Raw genomic sequence first — 24,434 nt, 5'->3', positions numbered from 1 at the left:
CATAACAGAACATCTCTGCATGTCAAGGCGAAACACGGCTCAGGTGGGGTCGGGTTTTTAACAAAAAATGAAATATGTACAACATTTGATGTTACTGTAATAGACAATTCCTTCGAGGGAATTTTGTTGATTAAACTTGTGGATAAACAAAGTAATAAGACTGCTATAATTACAAGTGTATGTTATCTCTCTCCAGAAAACTATACAAGACACGTCGACGCTTCAGATCTTTATGATACACTTTCTACAGATACATAATTATCACCGTGCTGATATTACTTTTATGTGTGGTGACTTCAATAGCCGGTGTGGCGATCTGTTGGATTATTTCGAAGGAGTGGATAATCTGCCCAATAGGAACATTATAGACACTGTTATGAATTCACAAGGTCGACCAAATGATTTGGCTACTGTAACCCGAGCAGTAGTAGCACTACGCCTTTCTCTATCACAGAAGACCTACATATGTGCATGCCTATCACCAAAGAAGAAGTTCGTTTTGCAGTATTCAAAGCTAAAAAGCAAGGCAAGTGGTACAGACAATATTCCGGTGGAGGTTCTTTGCAATGACATGTGTATCAAACACCTGTACAACTTATTCACTGTATGTTTTAATACTGGCTGTATACCAGGTACCTGGACTAAAGGAGTCACCAATCCTATCCCAAGAACAACAACAGACAATCGAAAAGACCCGCTATCAGAGAGAGGACTTACTCTCACCAGTGCATCTTACAAGATATACTACAGTATTTTAAATAACAGATTATCCAAATATGTAGATGACAATGGAATTGTAGAGGATAATCAAAATGGATTCAGGAAAGGCCGATCAACAACGGAGCATATTGCATCTATTACTTCTATACACTTAGTGGCATAAGCCCAAACTCTCCCTGTCAGCCTCCCCCCTCTCACTGAATCTGATACTCTTTAGCCATGATCTTATCAGTTGTTCCCCTGCTCCAGTGAAGCAGGCACGGTCAAGCTGGTCCAAGTTTGTTTACTTTGGGGCACTGATGGCATGGGCCAGCTTGACACTCAAGGATTGAAACATAACACTCCAAGACAAAACAGTGAAACTACAGTGACCAAATCAACTCTTTGAAAAACGTTTTGGAGGTAATAACTATAATAAAGTGTCTATTCACTGGAAACTGACATTCCTTGACCAATATCTAAATCATGTTCAATGTGGTAAGCATTTATATATATCAGGTTCAACCCCAATTGGGTAATTCATTAGCCATTACTTATGATGGTAGTTTTGGGTTAGGCTCATACTCATAGGTATGTTAGTAGACTAACCCTTAGTCTATATAATTTTGATAAAAACCAAGAACGCCAATATATTGAAAAAGAGCCACACTGAGATGAGAGATTCCGCTTTTAGAAAATGTTACACTTAGGGCTATACCATTTCAGTAAGGAGAAGGCAGAAAGGAAACTAAAAAGCTTGAGATTCTGTGAGGCAGACTAGTGTTTTAATAGTATTCTGTTCAACTTGCTCTTTCAGTGAAAAATTGAAAAATGGATTTATACTGGAGAAAATTTCCAATATGTTCGCCACTACAAATAATGTTCAAAACTGTTTGACTGCCATGAACACACAATGCCATTTAGAAAGTGGTCAAATGTAACAAATATTACATTTGGGAAAACACTGGTAGTCTAGATCACATACTTTGTGTACCCCTCTGACAAGTGTAAATTGGCAGGGCTCCCATGGCCAGTTGTCGGACTTTCATTTTTGTTTAAGCCTCGGTGGCTGAATGGGTTAGATCGCTGACTTTGTGTGCTGGCGAATAGGTGCCTCATTCTGGCAGTGTGGGTTCGAATCCTGGACGGGACTCAACCCGAAAAAGTACGAGAATCTGTACTTTGAAAAGAAAGTGTTATCCCAAATATAACATTTGTTACATTTGACCACTTTCTAAACTTTTGTGTTCATAGCTTTCGGCCATGGGAGCCGTGCCAATTTACACTTGTCAGGGGGGTATACAAAGTACGTGATCTAGACTACCAGTTGTCGGACTTTCATTTTTGTGGAAGCCTCGGTGGCTGAGTGGGTTAGATCGCTGTCTTTGTGTGCTGGCAATTAGGTGCCTCACTCTGGCAGTGTGGGTTTGAATCCCGGAGAAACTGTACTTTGCAAAGAAAGTGTTATCCCAAATATAACATTTGTTATGTTTGACTGCCACTTCAGATTATTAAAAGGATATATTATATGCCTCAATAACCTCATCAAAATCTAACGTAGCAATGTAAAATGGTTCCTCAAACCTTTTTGAGAATAATATGATGGGTAAAATTTTAAACTTTATAATTAGTGGGTTTAATAAGTAGCGAACATATTGCAAAGTTGTACCCGTGCCAATATACACTTGTCAGAGTGGTACAGAAGCTTGTGAGTACCATTTGTCAAACTTCCATTTTTGTCCCAGATGGGACTCAACTCCAAAAATTACTAGGGTTTCCACTTTACAGAGAAAGTTTTATCCCAAATATGACATTTGTTACTTTGTACTTATTTATGTTTTAAATACTCTTTGCCATCAAAGTTTGAACAAATAGGGGTGACTATGGTATTTACATGAAAGTTTGTTTTAACTGAACTTCTTGCATCTACATGAATGTCACCAGAAGACCACGTGCACCAATTCCAGTACTGGGCAGTAACATGATGTCCATTGCACCTGCAGGTTTATGAACACGCTTATAGCCCTTGAAAGATATTTCTTATTATGTCAAATGTTGAATCCAGTTAGTAAGTACTGTTTCTGCTTCATGTAAAAAACCTACTTGATTTGTTAATTATGAACATTTGTTTAAATTATTCATCAATGTCTACTGTACTTTTGATATTTTCGTACACAACTAACTAGATAAATGTTTCACGAGAAAAGAGTTATACTTTGTAATATGTCTTGCCTGCTTTTGAAAGCATTAATAAGGCCATTATGTTACGCACAATAAATTTAAATTTAAATGGGTTGTCTACAAGTTGACCAATACCTTTTTTAATCTGCAGAACTTTTAAATGTTTCGAAAGTAGTTTAAAATAACCAAATATCAATATATTAAAAGAAGACAATTATTTTCTGGACTCACATACATGTTGTCTGCTACAGAATAGCTTGTGGTCATTAATCAGATGTGACACACCAGGGAGCTGGCAAGGGGACCCCTGCTGATAGCGGGAGTTTTGGGGGGACTGGAATGCAGTTAGCTGTTCCTCACTTTGAGGATTTCAGAGACCCTTATTCCACTAAGTGTATAGTAGAAACAGGTAAATCCCTCAAGAAATCTACACACGCAGCGTTCAAAGACTTTAGGAACGCGTATGACTATATTGACCGCGGCAAGATGTGGACAAAACAATTGGAGGCCAACATTAAAGGTAAAAAGTTTCATGCAATTACGTCACTCTACCAAAGTGTACAGTGTTGTGTGAGACTCAACAAGAAATCTACTTCATTGTTTGACGTGAAATGCGGTCTTAAACAAGGATATTTGCTGTCAGCCATTTTGTTTAACCTGTTCATAAATGACCTAATTTCTACCATAAACTATCTGTCAATCGGTGTAGTCATCAACGAGATAACAGTTGGCATTTTAGCATACGCCGATGATTTGGTGCTACTTGCAGAATGGGAAACTGACCTGAACGTTTTATTGGATTGTCTTAACACATGGTGTCAATCCAACTCTATGTCTGTTAATGTATCCAGATCAAAGGTGATCCATTGAGGAGCGCCACTACTACTCGAACAGACGATACTTTTATATGTGGTGACCACAACCTGGAGGGCGTGGAGTTTTATAATTATCTCGGCATACTTTTAACAAATCACTTAGATTTTAATCGGATGGCACGAGCAGCAGCCAGCTCGGCCAGTAGAGCGCTTGGCCTCCTCATATCGAAATACAAGCTGCTCGGAGGAATGCAATACAATATGTTCTCAAAGTTCTATGACTCTTTGTAGTGGTCGGTGGTATACGGAATACGATGCTGGTATATGGGGAACAAACAACATGACGTGCAAAGAGGCTGTACAGAACAGAGCGATGAGATTCTTCCTACACCAAGGTCGCTTTGCACATCGCGTTTTCACGTTTTCAGAAGAAAACGTAATGTTATCTTTAGAATACACCAGAAATAAGAAACACTTGGCATGACGCACATAATCTCCATTGACAACAGATACGGCAGTAAATATGTGTCATCAGAAGTACAATGCAGAATGTTTGAAGAATTCAAAGAAGAGTGGAGGTGGTGGACAGCAATAGAATTAAAGAACAGCAAACGTGGGACAGGTGGCAATAAATTGCGAACTTACTGCACCTTCAAAAAAAATTACAGTGTTGAAGCATATGTACACAAAAGCCTCCTAGACACCTAAGAAGCGCCCTGTCAAGGTTCACATGTGGTGTAGCGCCGCTGAGAGTTGAGACAGGACGCTACACAAATACACCTCTTGCAGAGAGAACCTGCCCGTTTTGTACGAATGAAATAGAAGATGAAAGGTATGTTTTATTATACTGTCCACACTATGTAAGTCTCAGGTTTTATTTTATTTTAAAATGTCGTTACGTATGTTCTGGTTTTGATAGTTGTAGTAACTTACGGAAATTAGGTTTTATACTGTCCAGCTTGGAACTGATTTTTACAACTGCCAAGACCTGCAAGAATATTTTAACAACCAGATCGGATGCTCTACACCGTGTAGTACTATAGACTATTCTCTTTTGTGAATAGCCTGGTACAGTCCTTTTTATCGGGTGTAATATATGTGAAAATGTATACATGTTTTACCTATGTCATAGTCTCTCATAACTCCGTAGGGAGTGGCTCGGGACTTTATATGCTGCTTTACTAAGATATTTTTAAAGAGTTTATTTCCAATGTATTTTTTAGGTAACGAGGTGAGACTCAAATAAATTATCTGTCTGTCTGTCTGTCTTCTAGACTCAATCTGTCTCACAGTCACTGAACCATATTATGTTCCCTCCCGTCCAGCCCTTACTGTAATGCTTATAGCCCTATATGAAGCAAGTCTAGAGTTTCCACAGGTTCCACTTCTGAATCTCTCATCTCACTGGGGCTCCTTTACACTTTAATTGTAATTGCTGTGTTTTATTAAACATTACTCAAAAAAGATTGACCATAGTTAATCTGTGATGGCGGGTGTGTATTGCATCACAGACTTCCAATTGTGGATGTTCTATAAGCTAGTTTGAGTAGTACATTTTCAGAGACTAATCGTAAGTATAACATTACATGTACCTCAACCATTACAATGATTACAGATCTTGACATACATACAGAATGAGGCCTCTATAATCGGGACGCCCTGCCTTCTGGTCGAATTACAGATGGGAACGTATATGCACAGTGAAATTAGACTCTCTAACCATGACTCATTATTCTTGTCTTTCAGGACGTTTTCACACGAGCCGTTACTGACTCACTGGAAGGGTGGATTCAATCTCCAGGACGACAGGCCTGGAGATGTTGCCGGCTACTGGAGGGCGAACGACTACCGATATCACGTCTCCAACAACTCTGGAGTCTCTACAACACAATATTCATGAACTGAGAAACTATTCAGCACACATAGCAAAGGACAGCAGGATGCAAACAGGTCCATACGTCCGAATTGGGCAACTACTTCAATAATCTTTGGGCGTAGCGCATTATGTCTGCAACTACGAAGCCATATAAAGCCACATACAGCTATTACATATAAATTAAACATTATAATCAAAACATTGATTGTCAAGTCTGACACCATAAAGTCTGCTACGATTAACTTAGATAACATAACAAAACATCGGCTACTATAAAGTCGGACACCATAACGTCGGCTACGATGAAGTCAGATACCATAAACTCATGCAGCTACGACGAAGTCAGACATCGTAACGTCGACTACGATTAGGTCAGACACCATAATGTCGGCTACGATGAATTGAGAGTCCAATGTCGCCTACGAGAAATACGAAGACCACAAAGTCGGCTACGATGAAATCTGACACCATAAAGTCGGCTACGATTAAGTTAGATAGCATAACACAACATCGGCGACCATAAAGCCGGACACCATGACGTCGGCTACGATGAATTAAGAGACCACAGAGAATGCTACGATGAATTCAGAGACGCCAAAGTCAGCTATGATGAAGTCTCAGATACCATAAACGTCAGCTACGATGAAGTTACATTTATAACATAACACTGGCTACGATGAAGTAGGATAGCATTAAGTCGGCTACTCTGAAGTAAAAAACAAAAACATCGGTTATCATGAAGGCAGACATTGTAACGTCAGCTACGTTGAAGTCAGATGCCATAACGTCGACTACGATGACGTCAGAAATGGCATGCGTAAAAGTTTACTTGAGCTGAGACTATTAAAGTGAGTGAGTATGGTTTACGTCGCTTATAGCAATATTCCAGCAATATCAAGCGTAATACACAAGCAGGGTATTTGACGTTAACGCCCAAATCAGTAAAGCAGCTATAACGTTTAATCCGGAGCTTTACTGAATAGTAAACTACACTATCACATCAATTAATCCAATACAGTAACTCCTTTTAAATGACAAGAGCATGTATTATCAAGGAGATGTCGGAAATTCAAATGACAAATATCTCGTGTAAATATGTCATCTGCAGAGGAGACCGACCTGCCATGGGGCTCCGTGGAGTTGCGCTGCCGAACTGCAGCCGTGACGTTGGTGATTCTGTCCACGTTGTCGTATACACTGACCACCAAATTTACAGAATCCGACCCTAAAACAGATAATTGACACCATATTGTCTTTAATGACTTTAATCCCTATGTTTCTAGGTTCATCAACACCATACCCCGGCTCGTGGGATTCGACAAAGTGGAAACGTCTACGACCTGCATCACTTCAGGCTTTCCTCCCACATCAAGCTGACAAATTCACTAAGCACCTTTCTACGTTGACAATAATAATATTATTGTTCATTTCACCCTTTGGTGATAGGGCTGATATATGTGATGATAATGTGTGGTTTTATTAAATTTGTAGAAATTCCAGTAATCGAAGGGCATCAGTGGGTATGTAGACCGCACTGGGTGGCCAATATCATGGGGAGATTGTATACCTGTAGCCAGGACATCAGCGGGTATGTAGCCTGCACTGGGTGGCCAATATCATGGGGAGATTGTATACCTGTAGCCAGGACATCAGCGGATAAGTAGACCGCATTGGGTGGCCAATATCATGGGGAGATTGTATACCTGTAGCCAGGACATCAGCGGATAAGAAGACCGCACTGGGTGGCCAATATCAGTGGGAGACTGTATACCTGTAGCCAGGACATCAGTGGGTAAGTAGACCGCACTGGGTGGCCAATATCAGTGGGAGACTGTATACCTGTAGCCAGGACATCAGTGGGTAAGTAGACCGCACTGGGTGGCCAATATCATGGGGAGACTGTATACCTGTAGCCAGGACATCAGTGGGTAAGTAGACCGCACTGGGTGGCCAATATCAGTGGGAGACTGTATACCTGTAGCCAGGACATCAGTGGGTAAGTAGACCGCACTGGGTGGCCAATATCAGTGGGAGACTGTATACCTGTAGCCAGGACATCAGTGGGTAAGTAGACCGCACTGGGTGGCCAATATCAGTGGGAGACTGTATACCTGTAGCCAGGACATCAGCGGGTAAGTAGACCGCACTGGGTGGCCAATATCAGTGGGAGACTGTATACCTGTAGCCAGGACATCAGTGGGTAAGTAGACCGCACTGGGTGGCCAATATCATGGGGAGATTGTATATCTGTAGCCAGGACATCAGCGGGTATGTAGACCGCACTGGGTGGCCAATATCATGGGGAGATTGTATACCTGTAGCCAGGACATCAGTGGGTAAGTAGACCGCACTGGGTGGCCAATATCATGGGGAGACTGTATACCTGTAGCCAGGACATCAGCGGGTATGTAGACCGCACTGGGTGGCCAATATCATGGGGAGACTGTATACCTGTAGCCAGGACATCAGCGGATACGTAGACCGCACTGGGTGGCCAATATCAGTGGGAGACTGTATACCTGTAGCCAGGACATCAGTGGGTAAGTAGACCGCACTGGGTGGCCAATATCAGTGGGAGACTGTATACCTGTAGCCAGGACATCAGTGGGTAAGTAGACCGCACTGGGTGGCCAATATCAGTGGGAGACTGTATACCTGTAGCCAGGACATCAGCGGGTAAGTAGACCGCACTGGGTGGCCAATATCAGTGGGAGACTGTATACCTGTAGCCAGGACATCAGTGGGTAAGTAGGCCGCACTGGGTGGCCAATATCATGGGGAGATTGTATATCTGTAGCCAGGACATCAGCGGGTATGTAGACCGCACTGGGTGGCCAATATCATGGGGAGATTGTATACCTGTAGCCAGGACATCAGTGGGTAAGTAGACCGCACTGGGTGGCCAATATCATGGGGAGACTGTATACCTGTAGCCAGGACATCAGCGGGTATGTAGACCGCACTGGGTGGCCAATATCATGGGGAGACTGTATACCTGTAGCCAGGACATCAGCGGATAAGTAGACCGCACTGGGTGGCCAATATCATGGGGAGATTGTATACCTGTAGACAGGACATCAGCGGATAAGTAGACCGCACTGGGTGGCCAATATCATGGGGAGATTGTATACCTGTAGCCAGGACATCAGCGGATAAGTAGACCGCATTGGGTGGCCAATATCATGGGGAGATTGTATACCTGTAGCCAGGACATCAGCGGGTAAGTAGACCGCATTGGGTGGCCAATATCATGGGGAGATTGTATACCTGTAGCCAGGACATCAGCGGATAAGTAGACCGCACTGGGTGGCCAATATCATGGGGAGATTGTATACCTGTAGCCAGGACATCAGCGGATAAGTAGACCGCATTGGGTGGCCAATATCATGGGGAGATTGTATACCTGTAGCCAGGACATCAGCGGATAAGTAGACCGCACTGGGTGGCCAATATCAGTGGGAGACTGTATACCTGTAGCCAGGACATCAGTGGGTAAGTAGACCGCACTGGGTGGCCAATATCAGTGGGAGACTGTATACCTGTAGCCAGGACATCAGTGGGTAAGTAGACCGCACTGGGTGGCCAATATCAGTGGGAGACTGTATACCTGTAGCCAGGACATCAGTGGGTAAGTAGACCGCACTGGGTGGCCAATATCAGTGGGAGACTGTATACCTGTAGCCAGGACATCAGTGGGTAAGTAGACCGCACTGGGTGGCCAATATCAGTGGGAGACTGTATACCTGTAGCCAGGACATCAGCGGGTAAGTAGACCGCACTGGGTGGCCAATATCAGTGGGAGACTGTATACCTGTAGCCAGGACATCAGTGGGTAAGTAGACCGCACTGGGTGGCCAATATCATGGGGAGATTGTATATCTGGAGCCAGGACATCAGCGGGTATGTAGACCGCACTGGGTGGCCAATATCATGGGGAGATTGTATACCTGTAGCCAGGACATCAGTGGGTAAGTAGACCGCACTGGGTGGCCAATATCATGGGGAGATTGTATACCTGTAGCCAGGACATCAGCGGGTATGTAGACCGCACCGGGTGGCCAATATCATGGGGAGATTGTATACCTGTAGCCAGGACATCAGTGGGTAAGTAGACCGCACTGGGTGGCCAATATCATGGGGAGATTGTATACCTGTAGCCAGGACATCAGCGGGTATGTAGACCGCACTGGGTGGCCAATATCATGGGGAGATTGTATACCTGTAGCCAGGACATCAGCGGGTAAGTAGACCGCACTGGGTGGCCAATATCATGGGGAGACTGTATACCTGTAGCCAGGACATCAGCGGGTATGTAGACCGCACTGGGTGGCCAATATCATGGGGAGACTGTATACCTGTAGCCAGGACATCAGCGGGTATGTAGACCGCACTGGGTGGCCAATATCATGGGGAGACTGTATACCTGTAGCCAGGACATCAGCGGGTATGTAGACCGCACTGGGTGGCCAATATCATGGGGAGACTGTATACCTGTAGCCAGGACATCAGCGGATAAGTAGACCGCACTGGGTGGCCAATATCATGGGGAGATTGTATACCTGTAGACAGGACATCAGCGGATAAGTAGACCGCACTGGGTGGCCAATATCATGGGGAGATTGTATACCTGTAGCCAGGACATCAGCGGATAAGTAGACCGCATTGGGTGTCCAATATCATGGGGAGATTGTATACCTGTAGCCAGGACATCAGCGGGTAAGTAGACCGCATTGGGTGGCCAATATCATGGGGAGATTGTATACCTGTAGCCAGGACATCAGCGGATAAGTAGACCGCACTGGGTGGCCAATATCATGGGGAGATTGTATACCTGTAGCCAGGACATCAGCGGATAAGTAGACCGCATTGGGTGGCCAATATCATGGGGAGATTGTATACCTGTAGCCAGGACATCAGCGGATAAGTAGACCGCACTGGGTGGCCAATATCAGTGGGAGACTGTATACCTGTAGCCAGGACATCAGTGGGTAAGTAGACCGCACTGGGTGGCCAATATCAGTGGGAGACTGTATACCTGTAGCCAGGACATCAGTGGGTAAGTAGACCGCACTGGGTGGCCAATATCAGTGGGAGACTGTATACCTGTAGCCAGGACATCAGTGGGTAAGTAGACCGCACTGGGTGGCCAATATCAGTGGGAGACTGTATACCTGTAGCCAGGACATCAGTGGGTAAGTAGACCGCACTGGGTGGCCAATATCAGTGGGAGACTGTATACCTGTAGCCAGGACATCAGTGGGTAAGTAGACCGCACTGGGTGGCCAATATCAGTGGGAGACTGTATACCTGTAGCCAGGACATCAGCGGGTAAGTAGACCGCACTGGGTGGCCAATATCAGTGGGAGACTGTATACCTGTAGCCAGGACATCAGTGGGTAAGTAGACCGCACTGGGTGGCCAATATCATGGGGAGATTGTATATCTGGAGCCAGGACATCAGCGGGTATGTAGACCGCACTGGGTGGCCAATATCATGGGGAGATTGTATACCTGTAGCCAGGACATCAGTGGGTAAGTAGACCGCACTGGGTGGCCAATATCATGGGGAGATTGTATACCTGTAGCCAGGACATCAGCGGGTATGTAGACCGCACCGGGTGGCCAATATCATGGGGAGATTGTATACCTGTAGCCAGGACATCAGTGGGTAAGTAGACCGCACTGGGTGGCCAATATCATGGGGAGATTGTATACCTGTAGCCAGGACATCAGCGGGTATGTAGACCGCACTGGGTGGCCAATATCATGGGGAGATTGTATACCTGTAGCCAGGACATCAGCGGGTAAGTAGACCGCACTGGGTGGCCAATATCATGGGGAGACTGTATACCTGTAGCCAGGACATCAGCGGGTATGTAGACCGCACTGGGTGGCCAATATCATGGGGAGACTGTATACCTGTAGCCAGGACATCAGCGGGTATGTAGACCGCACTGGGTGGCCAATATCATGGGGAGACTGTATACCTGTAGCCAGGACATCAGCGGGTATGTAGACCGCACTGGGTGGCCAATATCATGGGGAGACTGTATACCTGTAGCCAGGACATCAGTGGGTATGTAGACCGCACTGGGTGGCCAATATCATGGGGAGATTGTATACCTGTAGACAGGACATCAGTGGGTATGTAGACCGCACTGGGTGGCCAATATCATGGGGAGATTGTATACCTGTAGCCAGGACATCAGTGGGTAAGTAGACCGCACTGGGTGGCCAATATCATGGGGAGATTGTATACCTGTAGCCAGGACATCAGCGGGTATGTAGACTGTACTAGGGGTCCCGTCTCCTGGGGTGATATCCAGTAGCTGGTCCCGAAGTTGATCTGCGTCTTCGTGGAGCGCCCTGACCACTAGGCTTTCAGCGGTCACTGTAAAGTTCGTTGTCAAAGTCGCTGCCAAAGCTGTTGTCAACGTCTCCATGGTTCGCAGAATCTTAGAAGACTCGTGACCTTTCTGAAACATCAGATTACACTATTGTACGTGCAATGTTTTGTCATGCCTGACTTAAGTGCTTCTACGAACTGCCATACACTGCCTGTGTAATACAACATGAGAGCCTTCAACAGTCATGGGGAAAGGGATGGCCAAGTAGTCCAAAGAGCCGCAATTCGCTGAGCGGAGTGTCTCTTAGTGTTTTAGCACAATCCTACGATCGTGGGTCCCATTCCCAGGTTCCCTCTCCTTATGTAGCTTGGTTTGTCAGCACCATATCCATGTTCGTGGGCTACACCAGTGTGGTAAATGTCTACGACCTGCACCAATCCCTCCCACATTAAACTGACCTGATGTGATATGACTGAAATGATGTTGTTTAAAGTAGCGTTAAACTCCAACTCACTGATGGTAGTCATCATTGACCAGTAGCATTTGAGACTATACCTCTTCAGTTTTGCTAAAAATTGGAAATCAATAAAACTGACAGAAAATGTACACAAAGTAAACATCATTGTCTCGTTCAAGCAGGACTAGCTTCTCACTCCGAGGTAAAGTGAAATAAAGTTTTGAAAAAAAACCCGAATTTCTAATGTTGGTTGTAACCATTCCATGGTAGATCCGAGCGGCAGATACCCACCTCGTGGAGCGTCGCCCAGTGTCCCACGAACATATCCTGTAGCAGGTTGGACACAGTGTCGACCATCGACTGAAAATAGAGTGGTATATTTTTCAGACAATACCTTTACTGTGACGTTCTGACAAACATTTATATATTTCATTACTCCATTCCCTTTCTTGCCTACATACAGCTGGCTTAGTCTAAGCATTACACTGTATTAAAATAATCTTTTAATAACTGATATCCGATCCTATTAAATGCCTATGCGCCATTAACAATTATTAATTAAAGTAATGTTGACCAACGTATTCTCACGTTGGAGAATAATATAGGAGAGTAAAAAATCCTGTTGTGTTGTGCCCAAACTCTCTTCCTTTCTTGTTTTCCACACAACAGATATGAGCATACATTCAGCCAAATAGAGGCTAACCAACCGATTCCCTAGTCGGATATAACGAGATGTATGAGATCTCTGGGGGATGTTCTTCACCGGAATCTACAAAATGGTTTCGAAATGGCTTTTTCCTGAATAACGATACAATTGACCGAGTTGGTTTGGAATCTTGAAGACTGACTTGATACCGATAGTGCGCGGGTCGAGTTTAGCGCCGCTTTGAGGGACACGGGTACCCCACTTGCTGCACTTCATTGTGCCCAGCTGTGTCCCTTAGGCCTGCCTTGAACCTATGACCGAAGGTTTGAATCCTAGGTTCGAATTCTAGGTTTCACCAAAGTGGTAAATGTCTAGGGAGCAGCACCTAATCAGTTTGCCACAACCCCGTGATATAACCGAAATACTTCTTGGCGTTGGAGTACTAAGTAAGTATAAGATATATGGATGATCAACTTATTCCAATTAGGAGCGGTGTAGGTTGTAACACAGTTATCAACTGCTTCATAGAACCTTCACCAAACGTCACTCCTAATTGTAATAAGAAATCGTTTATCCATGTCTTATCCTTAGCTAAACTGAAATACTCTTCCAAACCAAACTCTCGATGTTCACGATGTCACTCACTGGATTGTGTGGTCCAGACTCGATTATTTACAGACCGCCGTCATATAGCTGGAATATTGCTGAGTGCGGCGTAAAAACAGCAAGCCAACCAACCAAGCCAAACTCACTCACTTAATGCAACATTATTTCAGTTACCTAAGGGCCTTAATGTGGCAGGGAAGTACAAAGTGATGCAGATGCTAAACGTTTAACACTTTGGTGAAACCACGAGCCGGGTATGGTGCTGATGGACCTAGGATCATGATCGTGGTGAATCTGGGACTCGAACCCCGGCGACAATGCCAGATACGGTGTGCCTTCTACCTGGACTACTGCCTCCGTAGCATTATCAGCCATCTCAGTGAAGTTGGTTCTGTCCACCAGCGTCAGCAGCCCGTCTGTCACCCACCACACGTCCACGTGCGTCTGGTCGTCAGGGCACTCCGTGTACAGACGCAGCATCTCCAGCAGGGGGTAGGTCTCTTTGTAGGGGACCAGCCCACTGACCCCGGGGAGCTGGGTATGAAGGAAAAACTTGTGACCGATATAGATTATGATCGGTGTGCTTTTTGACAATTCCGATTTAAATCTGAATCAATCTTTTCTCCTAGTTGACAGATATAGATGACATGGCCTTTTAGTCGCAAACATATGTGAATACAGTAAAAGTGAAAATAACGTGATATGTTAGGGTGATGCCAGCCTGATAAGACTAACGCTTAGTGAAAGTAAATAATTTTGACAAAAACTCCCTTTAACTTGAAAAGGAGCCTCAATAAGATCGGAGTCTGAACCTGAAGATAATCATCACACATTGTACCCAGTTGGGGAATCGACCCGATTTCATCGTGTCCAGCTTGCACTCTAAGCACTCGACGACCCCAACACCTGTAGACTGCGGCAGACTGTACCTCATGCAAGGTAAAAACGTTGCACTGAAATTCATTGATCTACATAGGTCGGACTATATACATAATTTTCAAAACTAGAAATACCATTCAACGTCACCATCCAAGGACCTCACTTGGACTGATCTGTTTCACTTGGACATGCCGGGGCATCATATGACGCCGTACTGACATGGTAATATGGCGTTTGGACACGTGACAATGTATGGGTGGCTGATGCAGACATAAAAACCTACCTTGGAGAGAAAGAGTTTCAAGTATGGCGAAGGTTCCGGCTCTGAAAGAAGATGAAGAACTCCCCTTTAGTGTTTACCAATAAAGGTAAAACTTTCTGGTTTCAACTGGACTTTTATAGTCAGTTAACTCCCCTGCCTTGGGAAGATGATGCATTATAGCTAAATCAAATTGTGCTTAAATGTGCCATTGAAAATGAGTTGTAACATTACAATAATCATTTTGCAATTTTCGTATTTGTTCTATACATGATATCAGTTTGTAGAATGACTGCAGCGTAACACAATTGTGGACGCTTGAACCATTTGCTACCATGTGCAAGAGTGTGATCATGAATCCCTTCCAAACTGAGACTGTCAGCAAATGGGTCCAAGGTATTAATAATAATGCCTTGGAGATAACAGGGGATGAGGACTAGAGACGTGCTATTATCGGTATGCTGACTCACTCTCACTAAAATCATATCTTTACTCCGAAAAATAAACGTTTTGCGTTAAAATCTGAGAGCAAATCTGATTTTAAATTTCATTTTTACACTTGATCTCTAATTTTGGATTTGTACAACTGAAACCCACACAACGATGGTACTCCCTTCTGGGTGTAGATGCCACGGTGCTCAGAAACAACAGGGTGTATAAAGTATACACAACAATGAAAGAGCGCCCTTATAATTTCTACATTCGGATATTGTCTTTTCAGTTCGTTTTCGAGATACAGATATCCTATATGCTGCTTAGAATGATTCGTCACTCGTAGCGAGAATTTAGAAGTCCCGACGCTAGATTGCTGATCAGAAGGTTCATCCGACGCGACTCCTATGGCGGTGTCTTCAGATGTTTATGCAGATACGTATCGTATCAGAGTAAAAAAATCTGATTTTAGTGAGACTGCCAGCTCGCTTTACCCGCCACACAATATTTTCTAAGCAGGACAGTGCCCGGTCTGTCCATCCATCTCCCTGGTCTCGTGTACGCCGTCTCCGTCACCATCTCACAGCGTCCTCTCACGACGTCCCAGTTGACGGAGTTGCATCTGAACCTAGTTCCATCACGGCACTGCTGCGTGCAGAACGTTACCGATGATGCAGTGACAGCGTTAACAACGTTGACGGACAGATACCGTTCCGGGGAACGCTCAAACTGCCATCCGGTGAGGCAAGCTGAAACCATTGTATACCAAAAACAGATACGTACATAGTTCCACTGAAAACGGTGTCCTTTCATACAGCCTATGATATATTTGGTATATAGTGATAATGATTAGTGTTTCCGCAACGCAGTCTATAGTGTTGAGGTTTTTGCTCAACAGCAACTTATAGTACATCGTAGGATTCTGGCACGCCTAAAAGACGCAACTCAGCATAACGAATGTACGGGGGCTTTTACGACTTAACTTGGTCAGTGGTGAGCCCAAACACCTTTTTAACAACATTTCAGTTCTATCACGGCGTGTCAGCATATTGTGGAAAGTTAATGTTGCATGGCATAGACAAGCCAAAACACACATTCCAATGGACGATCAGCATGATGTCGTAGTGAGGTCTCATTGCCTCGCTCGATCATCCGTCCACCTTCTCGGATCAGGCCGAGATATCAATATTACAGACACGTGCCCCCAAAATGAATTCTTTAATATATGGATTCATTACATTTTAAAGAATGGCTTTTAAAGAGTCAGCGGATAAGAATCGTATGGTCGTTGGTTCGAATTCATATTAGCTCTGATAATAGTTCTTGGTTTACCAGTATCAAATTCGTGCTCGCACGTTTCACCAAAGCGTGGGCTTTCCTACAATATTAAGCTGACACGCCGAGATGTAACTGAACAAATTGCCCAAAGCGGCGTTAGACCCGACTTACTTCAGTGTATTTGTTTAGGCTTTATTAATTTCCATTTAATTTTCCGTCTGACCTGACTGATGGATGTCTATCCGGACCCTGACCACCGTTTCGTGGTGGGGGTAGGCGACGTTCCTGACCCCTACGGGGAAGCTGAAGGTGTTAAAGCCGGCGGTTTTCTTGTCGTCTCTGAAGGCTAAGGGTGAGGCAACCAGGATGTTGCCGTATTGTGACACGTTGAAGGGAAGGTAACCTTGTCAGAAAGCACCATTGGTAGGATTAGACACACGAATGTCTGTTGAAGGTGTAATCATTACAAATACATTTTCATCATTTATCATAAATGCAGACATTTTTTAGGTACCCGGGACTGTCTTACTTGTCGGTCGTGAGAGGCGACAAGGATAATTCGGGTTGTCAAGATATGTGTCTTTATTGCATGCTATCGTACCAAGATGGTCTGGGACGCTGTTCATAATATCAATCACTGTGTCCAGCCCAGCTTGATAATATGCAGGCCGCCTTGGTCTGCTGGAATATTGCAAACATCAATAAACTGACACACAAGTATGATTTGTTTGTTTGTTTCTTGTTTAACGGCGCACTCAGCAATATTCCAGCTATATGACGGCGGTCTGTAAATAATCGAGTCTGGACCAGACAATCCAGTGACTGACATCATGAGCATCGATCCACGCAATAGGGATACACTACTTCTGTAGCTAACCTGGGTGCTGGATCGCATACGTCGACTCAGCGTTGGGCCCTGTATCGTCGTCTCTACAACCCAGTGATATGACCACTTGTCCCGGGGGTGCTACCTCACATACAGACGCGTGCTGGGGAGTGGAGCAATGTGGGCCATTGTCATTGACGTCAGATACTACGACAACCATCTTGGCTGTCGCTGTCTGATGTGACGTGACGTCTACCGCCGCCAGGTACAGGGTGTAGCTGGGGACTGTCTCTCGGTCCAGCGGTTTAGTGTTGATGATGACCCCTGTTGTGCTGTCTATGGTGAACTGGTTGTTGGTGTTACCGCCTGCAGATGGTGAATGTTGTGTGAAAAAAGGTAGCTCAGAAATCGTTCCTATATACTGCTCCGCTTTTACAAATATTTTAATAATAATAATAATGATAATAATAATAATAAACTTTGTGATTGTTGTTGAACATGACAACCTTTAAATATGACTGGATACAAGGTATTTATTAATATCTCAATTTAATTAAGTAGTATAGGTAATGATGGTTCTGCCGCAACCCCACTGGAGCTGGATTTATATACCTATACTGCTACTACAGGTGGCATTTTTTATGCCAAAATGATTATGCGATTCAACGATAGACATGAGTTGTATTAAACGAAACATCAATATTAATTAATAATGAATAAAATTTACTATAGCCCACGAGGATATTGGAAAGGTATCAGAGCAATAAAAGAATTAGACACCACGGCTAAGGTATCTAAAGATGTGGCCAAGGATTGGTTAAAGAAACAAGCGATGTGGCAAATATATTTACCAGCACCGCGTTATATACCGAGGAAGAAGTTTGATATTTTTACAACGAATGAAGTTCATCAGGCTGACCTCTTGTTTCTTCCTCATGAAAAGGTAAAACGCAAAACGTATAAATACGCTTTAACAGTAGTGGATGTGGCTAGTCGATACAAAGGGGCAGAGCCATTAACCTCGAAAGATTCAACAGAAGTAGCTAATGCACTGAGTCGCATATATAAACGCGGACCACTAAAATGACCTAAGCTATTTCAAGTAGATCCCGGTCGCGAGTTTATGGGATCGATAACTAAACTGTTAACAAAGCACAATGTCGAAATCAGGCGTGGTGAAAGAGAGGCCCACCGCAGTCAAGCTATCGTCGAAACAGGACATTAGCGGAACGTTTGTTTGGCTATCAGTATGGGATCGAAATGAAATCCGAGCAATTGAGATCAACCGAATGGGTGACACGATTATCAGCCGTTGTATCAGCGCTGAATGATGAAGTAACAAGATTAATAGGGAAGAAGCCATCCGATGCTATTAAAATGAAATCTGTGACTTCCGAATCTTCAGCACCGAGAAGAGGCAAAGAACGAAAACTTCCGATAGAGTAAGGGTAAGATATTTATACCAGCCCGGTGAACTGGAAGGAGGCCTACGTGAACTGGAAGGAGGCCTACGTCGTGCAACCGATCCGATTTGGTCTCTTAAGCCGTATAACATTAGTCGATTGGTTACGAAAGAAGGAGAGCCTATTCTTTATTATCTTCAAGATGGACCGGGTAGGGCATTTGTACGAGAAGAGTTGTTCATAGTTCCCAACGGTATGGTATTACCACCATAACCATAAGCATAGGTAGTTACACCATCATTATCAATCCATCTCTTTGTATCTAAGGGGGATAATGATGTCTTGTTCATTCTTAATCCATATATCCTATGATTGTAACTTCTTAAAGAGTTCATCTCGTGTTTGAACGTTCTACCGTTGAATAATGATTCTTTATACTGTTCGTGTTTGATATGCTTTATACAACATACTTCTTAACACCCTTGGCTTTTCTTATCTCTCCATTATCGGACTTTTTTTATAGAATACAACTTAGGTCTTAATCCTACATACTCTGCTATAGGGGTCCCAGCACATTCATCCTTCATCTTACCTAACACCTTTTTATTTACTACGCTGTGCAGTGGATTATCTTTAGGGTAATCGCTCGTGTCGTACATATCTATTTTTTCTGCCATATCTTTATACACATCCTCGGTTTGTATTTCCATCAACAAAGGATCTGTGTCGGTATATAACACCTCGCATCTATCGCCGTATTGCTTCTTAAGTTCGTTGTAATAAAAGTCATACATTAAGTGTTTAAGTCGAGAATACTCATACCGACGTACACCGGTCTGTTGAATTTTATATTACTTTTCTGCATATGCAACGCGGCTAAGTCGTTATCGAATATCTTGCTTCTGTTAAAAGCCGGACTGGCTATGAGTTTCCTGAGTCTTTCTTCCTCATTAGATCTGACTAATTTAACATCAACACGCTTCCTTAGATTTTCCATAGTTTTACCAAATACTGAGTTATTCATGAGCTTATATAGATTCTTTTCGAAATCGCTGGTAGCCATCTTTCTTAAATCTGTGTTCAACCTTATATAGGGCTCCATCCAAGGGCTTTGATCAAACTTTAGAACTCTGTGTATTTTCTTAAGTTTCATACCTAACGATAGATACAACTGGAGATTTCTGTAGTGAACTATATATTTTGTCTTATCCATCAAATTTGGAACGAGTTTTTCTACGTTAGCTAACCTACTATTACCCATCAAGGAGCGTTGATATTCCGACATCCAATCTTTATTTACCATTAATCTTTCGGGAGCTAGCGGATAACTGTTATGATCTTTATGAAACAAACGAACTTGGATATTCCAAGTCAACTTCTAGTATGTACCCTTTATTCTCATCATTATTATGGATATTATTCACATTGACATCATCGACCCACTCAAAACCACCTGTGGGTAAAGGTTGACTCATAGCCCATCCGTACAAATTGTTAGCGTCGAGATATAATATATGCGTGTCGGGTTTACTCGGATCGTATCCTTCCACTAATTTATTATTAGCCTAAGAATACCTTTTTGCTGCCATCGATATACCACCTCTTAATCTTTTCTCAATAAACAAGTGCATATCGTAATATGTGAGTAGTTTTAGTTCTACGCCGGTCTTCTTCAACAATGCATCCCACGATAGTCCGGGACTGGAATAGTACCATGCCGGGTCCAAGCCGTATTGTTTTAAACATGTCTTTCTAAATATCTCGAATATATCGGCGAGTAACAGTACATCGGTTTTTAAGTACAGATCGTGATAATCGCCTAAATTCTTACAACCTAATTTATCCCAGACCGTCAGAGCGTGTTCATAATCGGCATCTGTTATTTTAGATTCTGTTAAGTTACTATAGAATGATTCGAGGGGTGGTAACTCAGTTTCTTCGAATCTAGACCAAGCATCCATATATTTGTAAGGATATACACCTTTTCTCAGCAACAAATGACGAGTTATCTTATCGGTATATTGATTTGTTATCGCAAAGTCATCTGGATTGTTCGCATTAGCTAAATTGTCCAGGGAAGATAACAGAAAATGTACGGAGTCTATGAATCTAAGCCCATTACTTTGCTTTATTCTAGATTTCCCATCCTTGTCCCTATAATGTAAAGGTTTAGTCAACGAGAATGATATGTATTTTTCCATATTATTAGGAATGCACGTTAAACCGCCGTCGGTCTTTAAGAGTTGCATAATGAGATGTGAATTGTATCCCCTAAGGTTATGAAACACAACGGGGATGGGTATTGTTTGAGAATTCATTTTTAGTTTCAAGTTACACTCGTTATGCGCGGCTCCCCGATAATTACCAGTGACGTGACAATGATCTCTTACGGAATCCCCATCCAGGGGTTTATTATGACAACTTGTTGACTTCTTATGGACCCTCCAATCATCCCTCGTCATACACATGGGTTTCTTACACGATAATTTTTCCCTGATTATTCTCTCTTCATTTTGTAGATATTCTAGGAACTTTCCCGCTGCATCGGGACCTCTGTAAATCACGGGAGTATTTGTTTTCCCATCATACCTTACAACTATATATCCAAACACACAAGGAATATGCTCTTGAGTTTTGTACGTAAAACTACTATCAGTATTGCGATTAGTATTTTCTATGGGTTTGATAAGCGCTTCGAAGTCGGCGTAAATTACGTACGGTACTGGCATTTGATTACAATAATGTTCAAATTTTAATATATTTTTTCCCTCTTTAGGCATATCGATCCTGATAGCGGTCTGTCCAACACCACTGCAGTCTTCTTTATGCGCTTCTAATAGATCTTGTCTGCTGTACCCATGTAGGCATCTTTCACAGAAATATTTCTTTCCCTTATATTTTGCTTGATCGTATAATAGCCTGTTTAAACTCTTTATCCACGTATAATGATATTTTCCATCTTTTTCGATCAGAAATGAATTGATTCTGGGGATATGTTCCGCAGCGGAGCTTATCGTGTATACAAAAATTCCTTTAGAATGTCCGAAAACATTTATAGCTAAATTATTTTGCTTTTCCACCTTATCAATTTGTGATATTGGTGTAGGTTCGTCTATACCATCGAAGTTGAATCCATCGTTTTGGGGATAGCTAGAAGGTCTATTTGCAATTTTAGAATCTACGGGGAACAATGCAGATCTTATCATCATTCTTAAACAGTCATCGGATTTATTTTTTACGTTAATTATGGCTTTTTTCTTCTTATAATACGGGGTTAAATCTATATAAGATCCATCTTTGAAAGGCATATAATTTGCTATATCTAAATATAAACTATCCATTTTATCCACACCCCAACCTGAACCTCTATTAGTCCAACGTTCTAAAGTTTCCTGTATCCTCTGAATTGATGTATCTAATGATGCGTTTAAAGTATCGGATTCGGTTATAACTTCTTGATTGCTATGGAAATATGGTTCGGTATATTCGGTGCTATCGTCTGTGTTACTTTTACTCAATAACATTTTAATCGTCAGCTGGTATTTTATACTATGTAAATCATCTAACTCCTCGTTAATTTTACTCGATATGATTGGCTTAATATCGTTAACATCCATGTTGGAATTAATATCCATCTTCCAACCTCTTAGATATTTACCAACGCCGGCGGATGTGGGTACAAATATTAATTCTTGTTGTTGTTGATTATTATCATTATGTTGAATATCATCAACATCATTAGGTTGATTATTATCTAGTAAAGCGATCAATTCAGCTCTTCTCATTCGAGAATAACCTCTCAGCCCACTGTTTCTCGCTTGAGCTTTGAGTTCTCTAACAGTCTGGGGTTTGTTGTATTCCAAACCGAGTAAGGTAATCAATTCAGCTTTTCTCATTCGGGAATATCCATGTAAACCACGTTGCTTTGCCATAGCCTTCAACTCCCTTGTGACCATGGTATATGCAAAATGAGACAAATGTCTAATTGGTTGTTTTTCATATATCTGAATACGTATTCTCCGCAACCTATTCCTCTCGTTGATGTAACCTCTCTTCCTAGCATAAATAATCTGGTTCCTGACCCTATCAGCACCGTGTTCCTTACATAAACAATAACGACCTTTGACCCCTATCCCACATACAGAACATGTATAGTTTATGTTTCCACACTTGATGTAATAATTGTGTGTGCCGCAGTAAATATCAACACAGCGTCGGTTACATAGAGTTTTCTTACCCATGAGTGTAAATCTGCAATGATTCATGGTTTATACATCTATCATATCATTTGTCTAAATGCAAATCACATCTATGCTATTGATTAGGCAGTCAGGCAACGCTATTTATAGATTAGCTAACTAGGTCAAGGTATAGCTGACAATTGCAACAGCAGATAACCCCATTATCACAAATATGACCTCACAGTCTTTCTGAGCCTCTGAAGGTGTATAAAACCGACTCATTGTTGGTCTCAGTATGGGGTCAAGTTTTTTCCCTTAAACGAGGAAGTATTCGTGCATGGCAGATTCGACATCCTTAAACGTTTGAATTGAATGTCCTTCCTTACGCATTTCTTCACGAATAAAGTCTAATCTCTTCATTCTCTGCCGCGTATATTGTGACTGAGCTGCTTCGAGTTGTTCTAAAGCTTTATAATGTCTTTTACGCTCCTCTTCCACCTCTTTAGCGTTTGATTCCCTCAAAGTAGAAAATAAAAATTTACTCCCCGAAAAAGCTAGAGCATTAACAATAGCTCCACCGACCATCATCGCAATTGTTGCCATATGTTTAATAATATAAAATATTCAAATGTTTAATTACTTCATTATGTATTCCGGGATAAGCCCTTGTTTGATGAGCATATCCTTCGTTGCCATTGCTAATCCAATATCCAGAATCATCATTGGTATATCATAACTATTAAAATCTAGCTTGGGAGGGGTGGCTTTAGTAATCATTTTAGCTATACGAGCACAGCCAATGGCCAAGCCGGTGACCACCGCTGAATGATACGTTGCGTTTACCAACATTTTACCGTCTGTAACTGGAGTAGTCATGCTTCTTATAGCATTATATGCGGGCTAACCTCTAAATGAACTTGTTGTTGCATTGGGGGTGACGTTTTCTCTTCTCCGGTCTTATAAAAGAACCATACAGCCGCTATACCAACAACTCCTACTAGTGCCCATGTTTTAATCAGATTAATATTTGAATTATTTATTAGTTTCGCTCTCCTCACGAGTCCTCCCTTTCTTCCTGCAGCTATTTTCAAAGGATTCTTTGTCACTCTGGCTTTTAGTATTTTCTCATTCATATGTGGTGCAATCTGTGTTTGTGGTGCAATCGCTGGTTTCTCATTCACATCCTCATTCACTCGTTGTTCCGCAATCTGTTGTGCATCCTCGTTCACAATCTGTGGTGTCTGTTGTGATTGTATTTCCGCAATCTGTTGAGTCTCAATTTATATTATTAAGTGGGCACGTATGTTTAAATTAACAATACCTAGCCGTTATTAAAGCTGTGGTGAGTGGAGCTAAGAACATTCCGTATCTATGATAAAACTCACAGCTCACTGAGTGTTCGATGAATGGGTCTTTCTCGACAGATTCGCATAAATACATGCGATGTTCTGCCGGGATAGGGAGAAACGTACTAGCTACGACTGTGTATAGTTGTAATATAGCCGACCCTATCGTTTTAGTCATGGTAGCTCCCAGTCTAGACTCGTAA

General features: G+C 42.7%; 1 protein-coding gene across 1 annotated transcript in view; it reads right to left on the bottom strand.

The window, feature by feature from the left end:
• The window catches only part of LOC139444410 (adhesion G protein-coupled receptor L4-like), a 78,318-nt gene that overhangs the window by 28,210 nt on the left and 25,674 nt on the right, over window positions 1-24,434 (bottom strand). The window contains exons 4-12 of the mRNA XM_071225382.1: window positions 17,353-17,667; window positions 16,699-16,878; window positions 15,692-15,946; window positions 14,790-14,830; window positions 13,970-14,161; window positions 12,667-12,735; window positions 11,831-12,047; window positions 6,691-6,796; window positions 5,473-5,575 (exon numbers count right to left, since the gene is read on the bottom strand). Coding sequence (XP_071081483.1) covers window positions 5,473-5,575; window positions 6,691-6,796; window positions 11,831-12,047; window positions 12,667-12,735; window positions 13,970-14,161; window positions 14,790-14,830; window positions 15,692-15,946; window positions 16,699-16,878; window positions 17,353-17,667 — 1,478 coding nt within the window. The remainder of the gene's footprint in view (window positions 1-5,472; window positions 5,576-6,690; window positions 6,797-11,830; window positions 12,048-12,666; window positions 12,736-13,969; window positions 14,162-14,789; window positions 14,831-15,691; window positions 15,947-16,698; window positions 16,879-17,352; window positions 17,668-24,434) is intronic.

Source organism: Haliotis cracherodii, unplaced genomic scaffold (assembly GCF_022045235.1).
Source record: "Haliotis cracherodii isolate W230 unplaced genomic scaffold, xgHalCrac1.p SCAF_5, whole genome shotgun sequence".
In the NCBI taxonomy this organism is placed as follows: domain Eukaryota; kingdom Metazoa; phylum Mollusca; class Gastropoda; order Lepetellida; family Haliotidae; genus Haliotis; species Haliotis cracherodii.
This window is presented reverse-complemented; position numbering and strand designations above follow the sequence as displayed.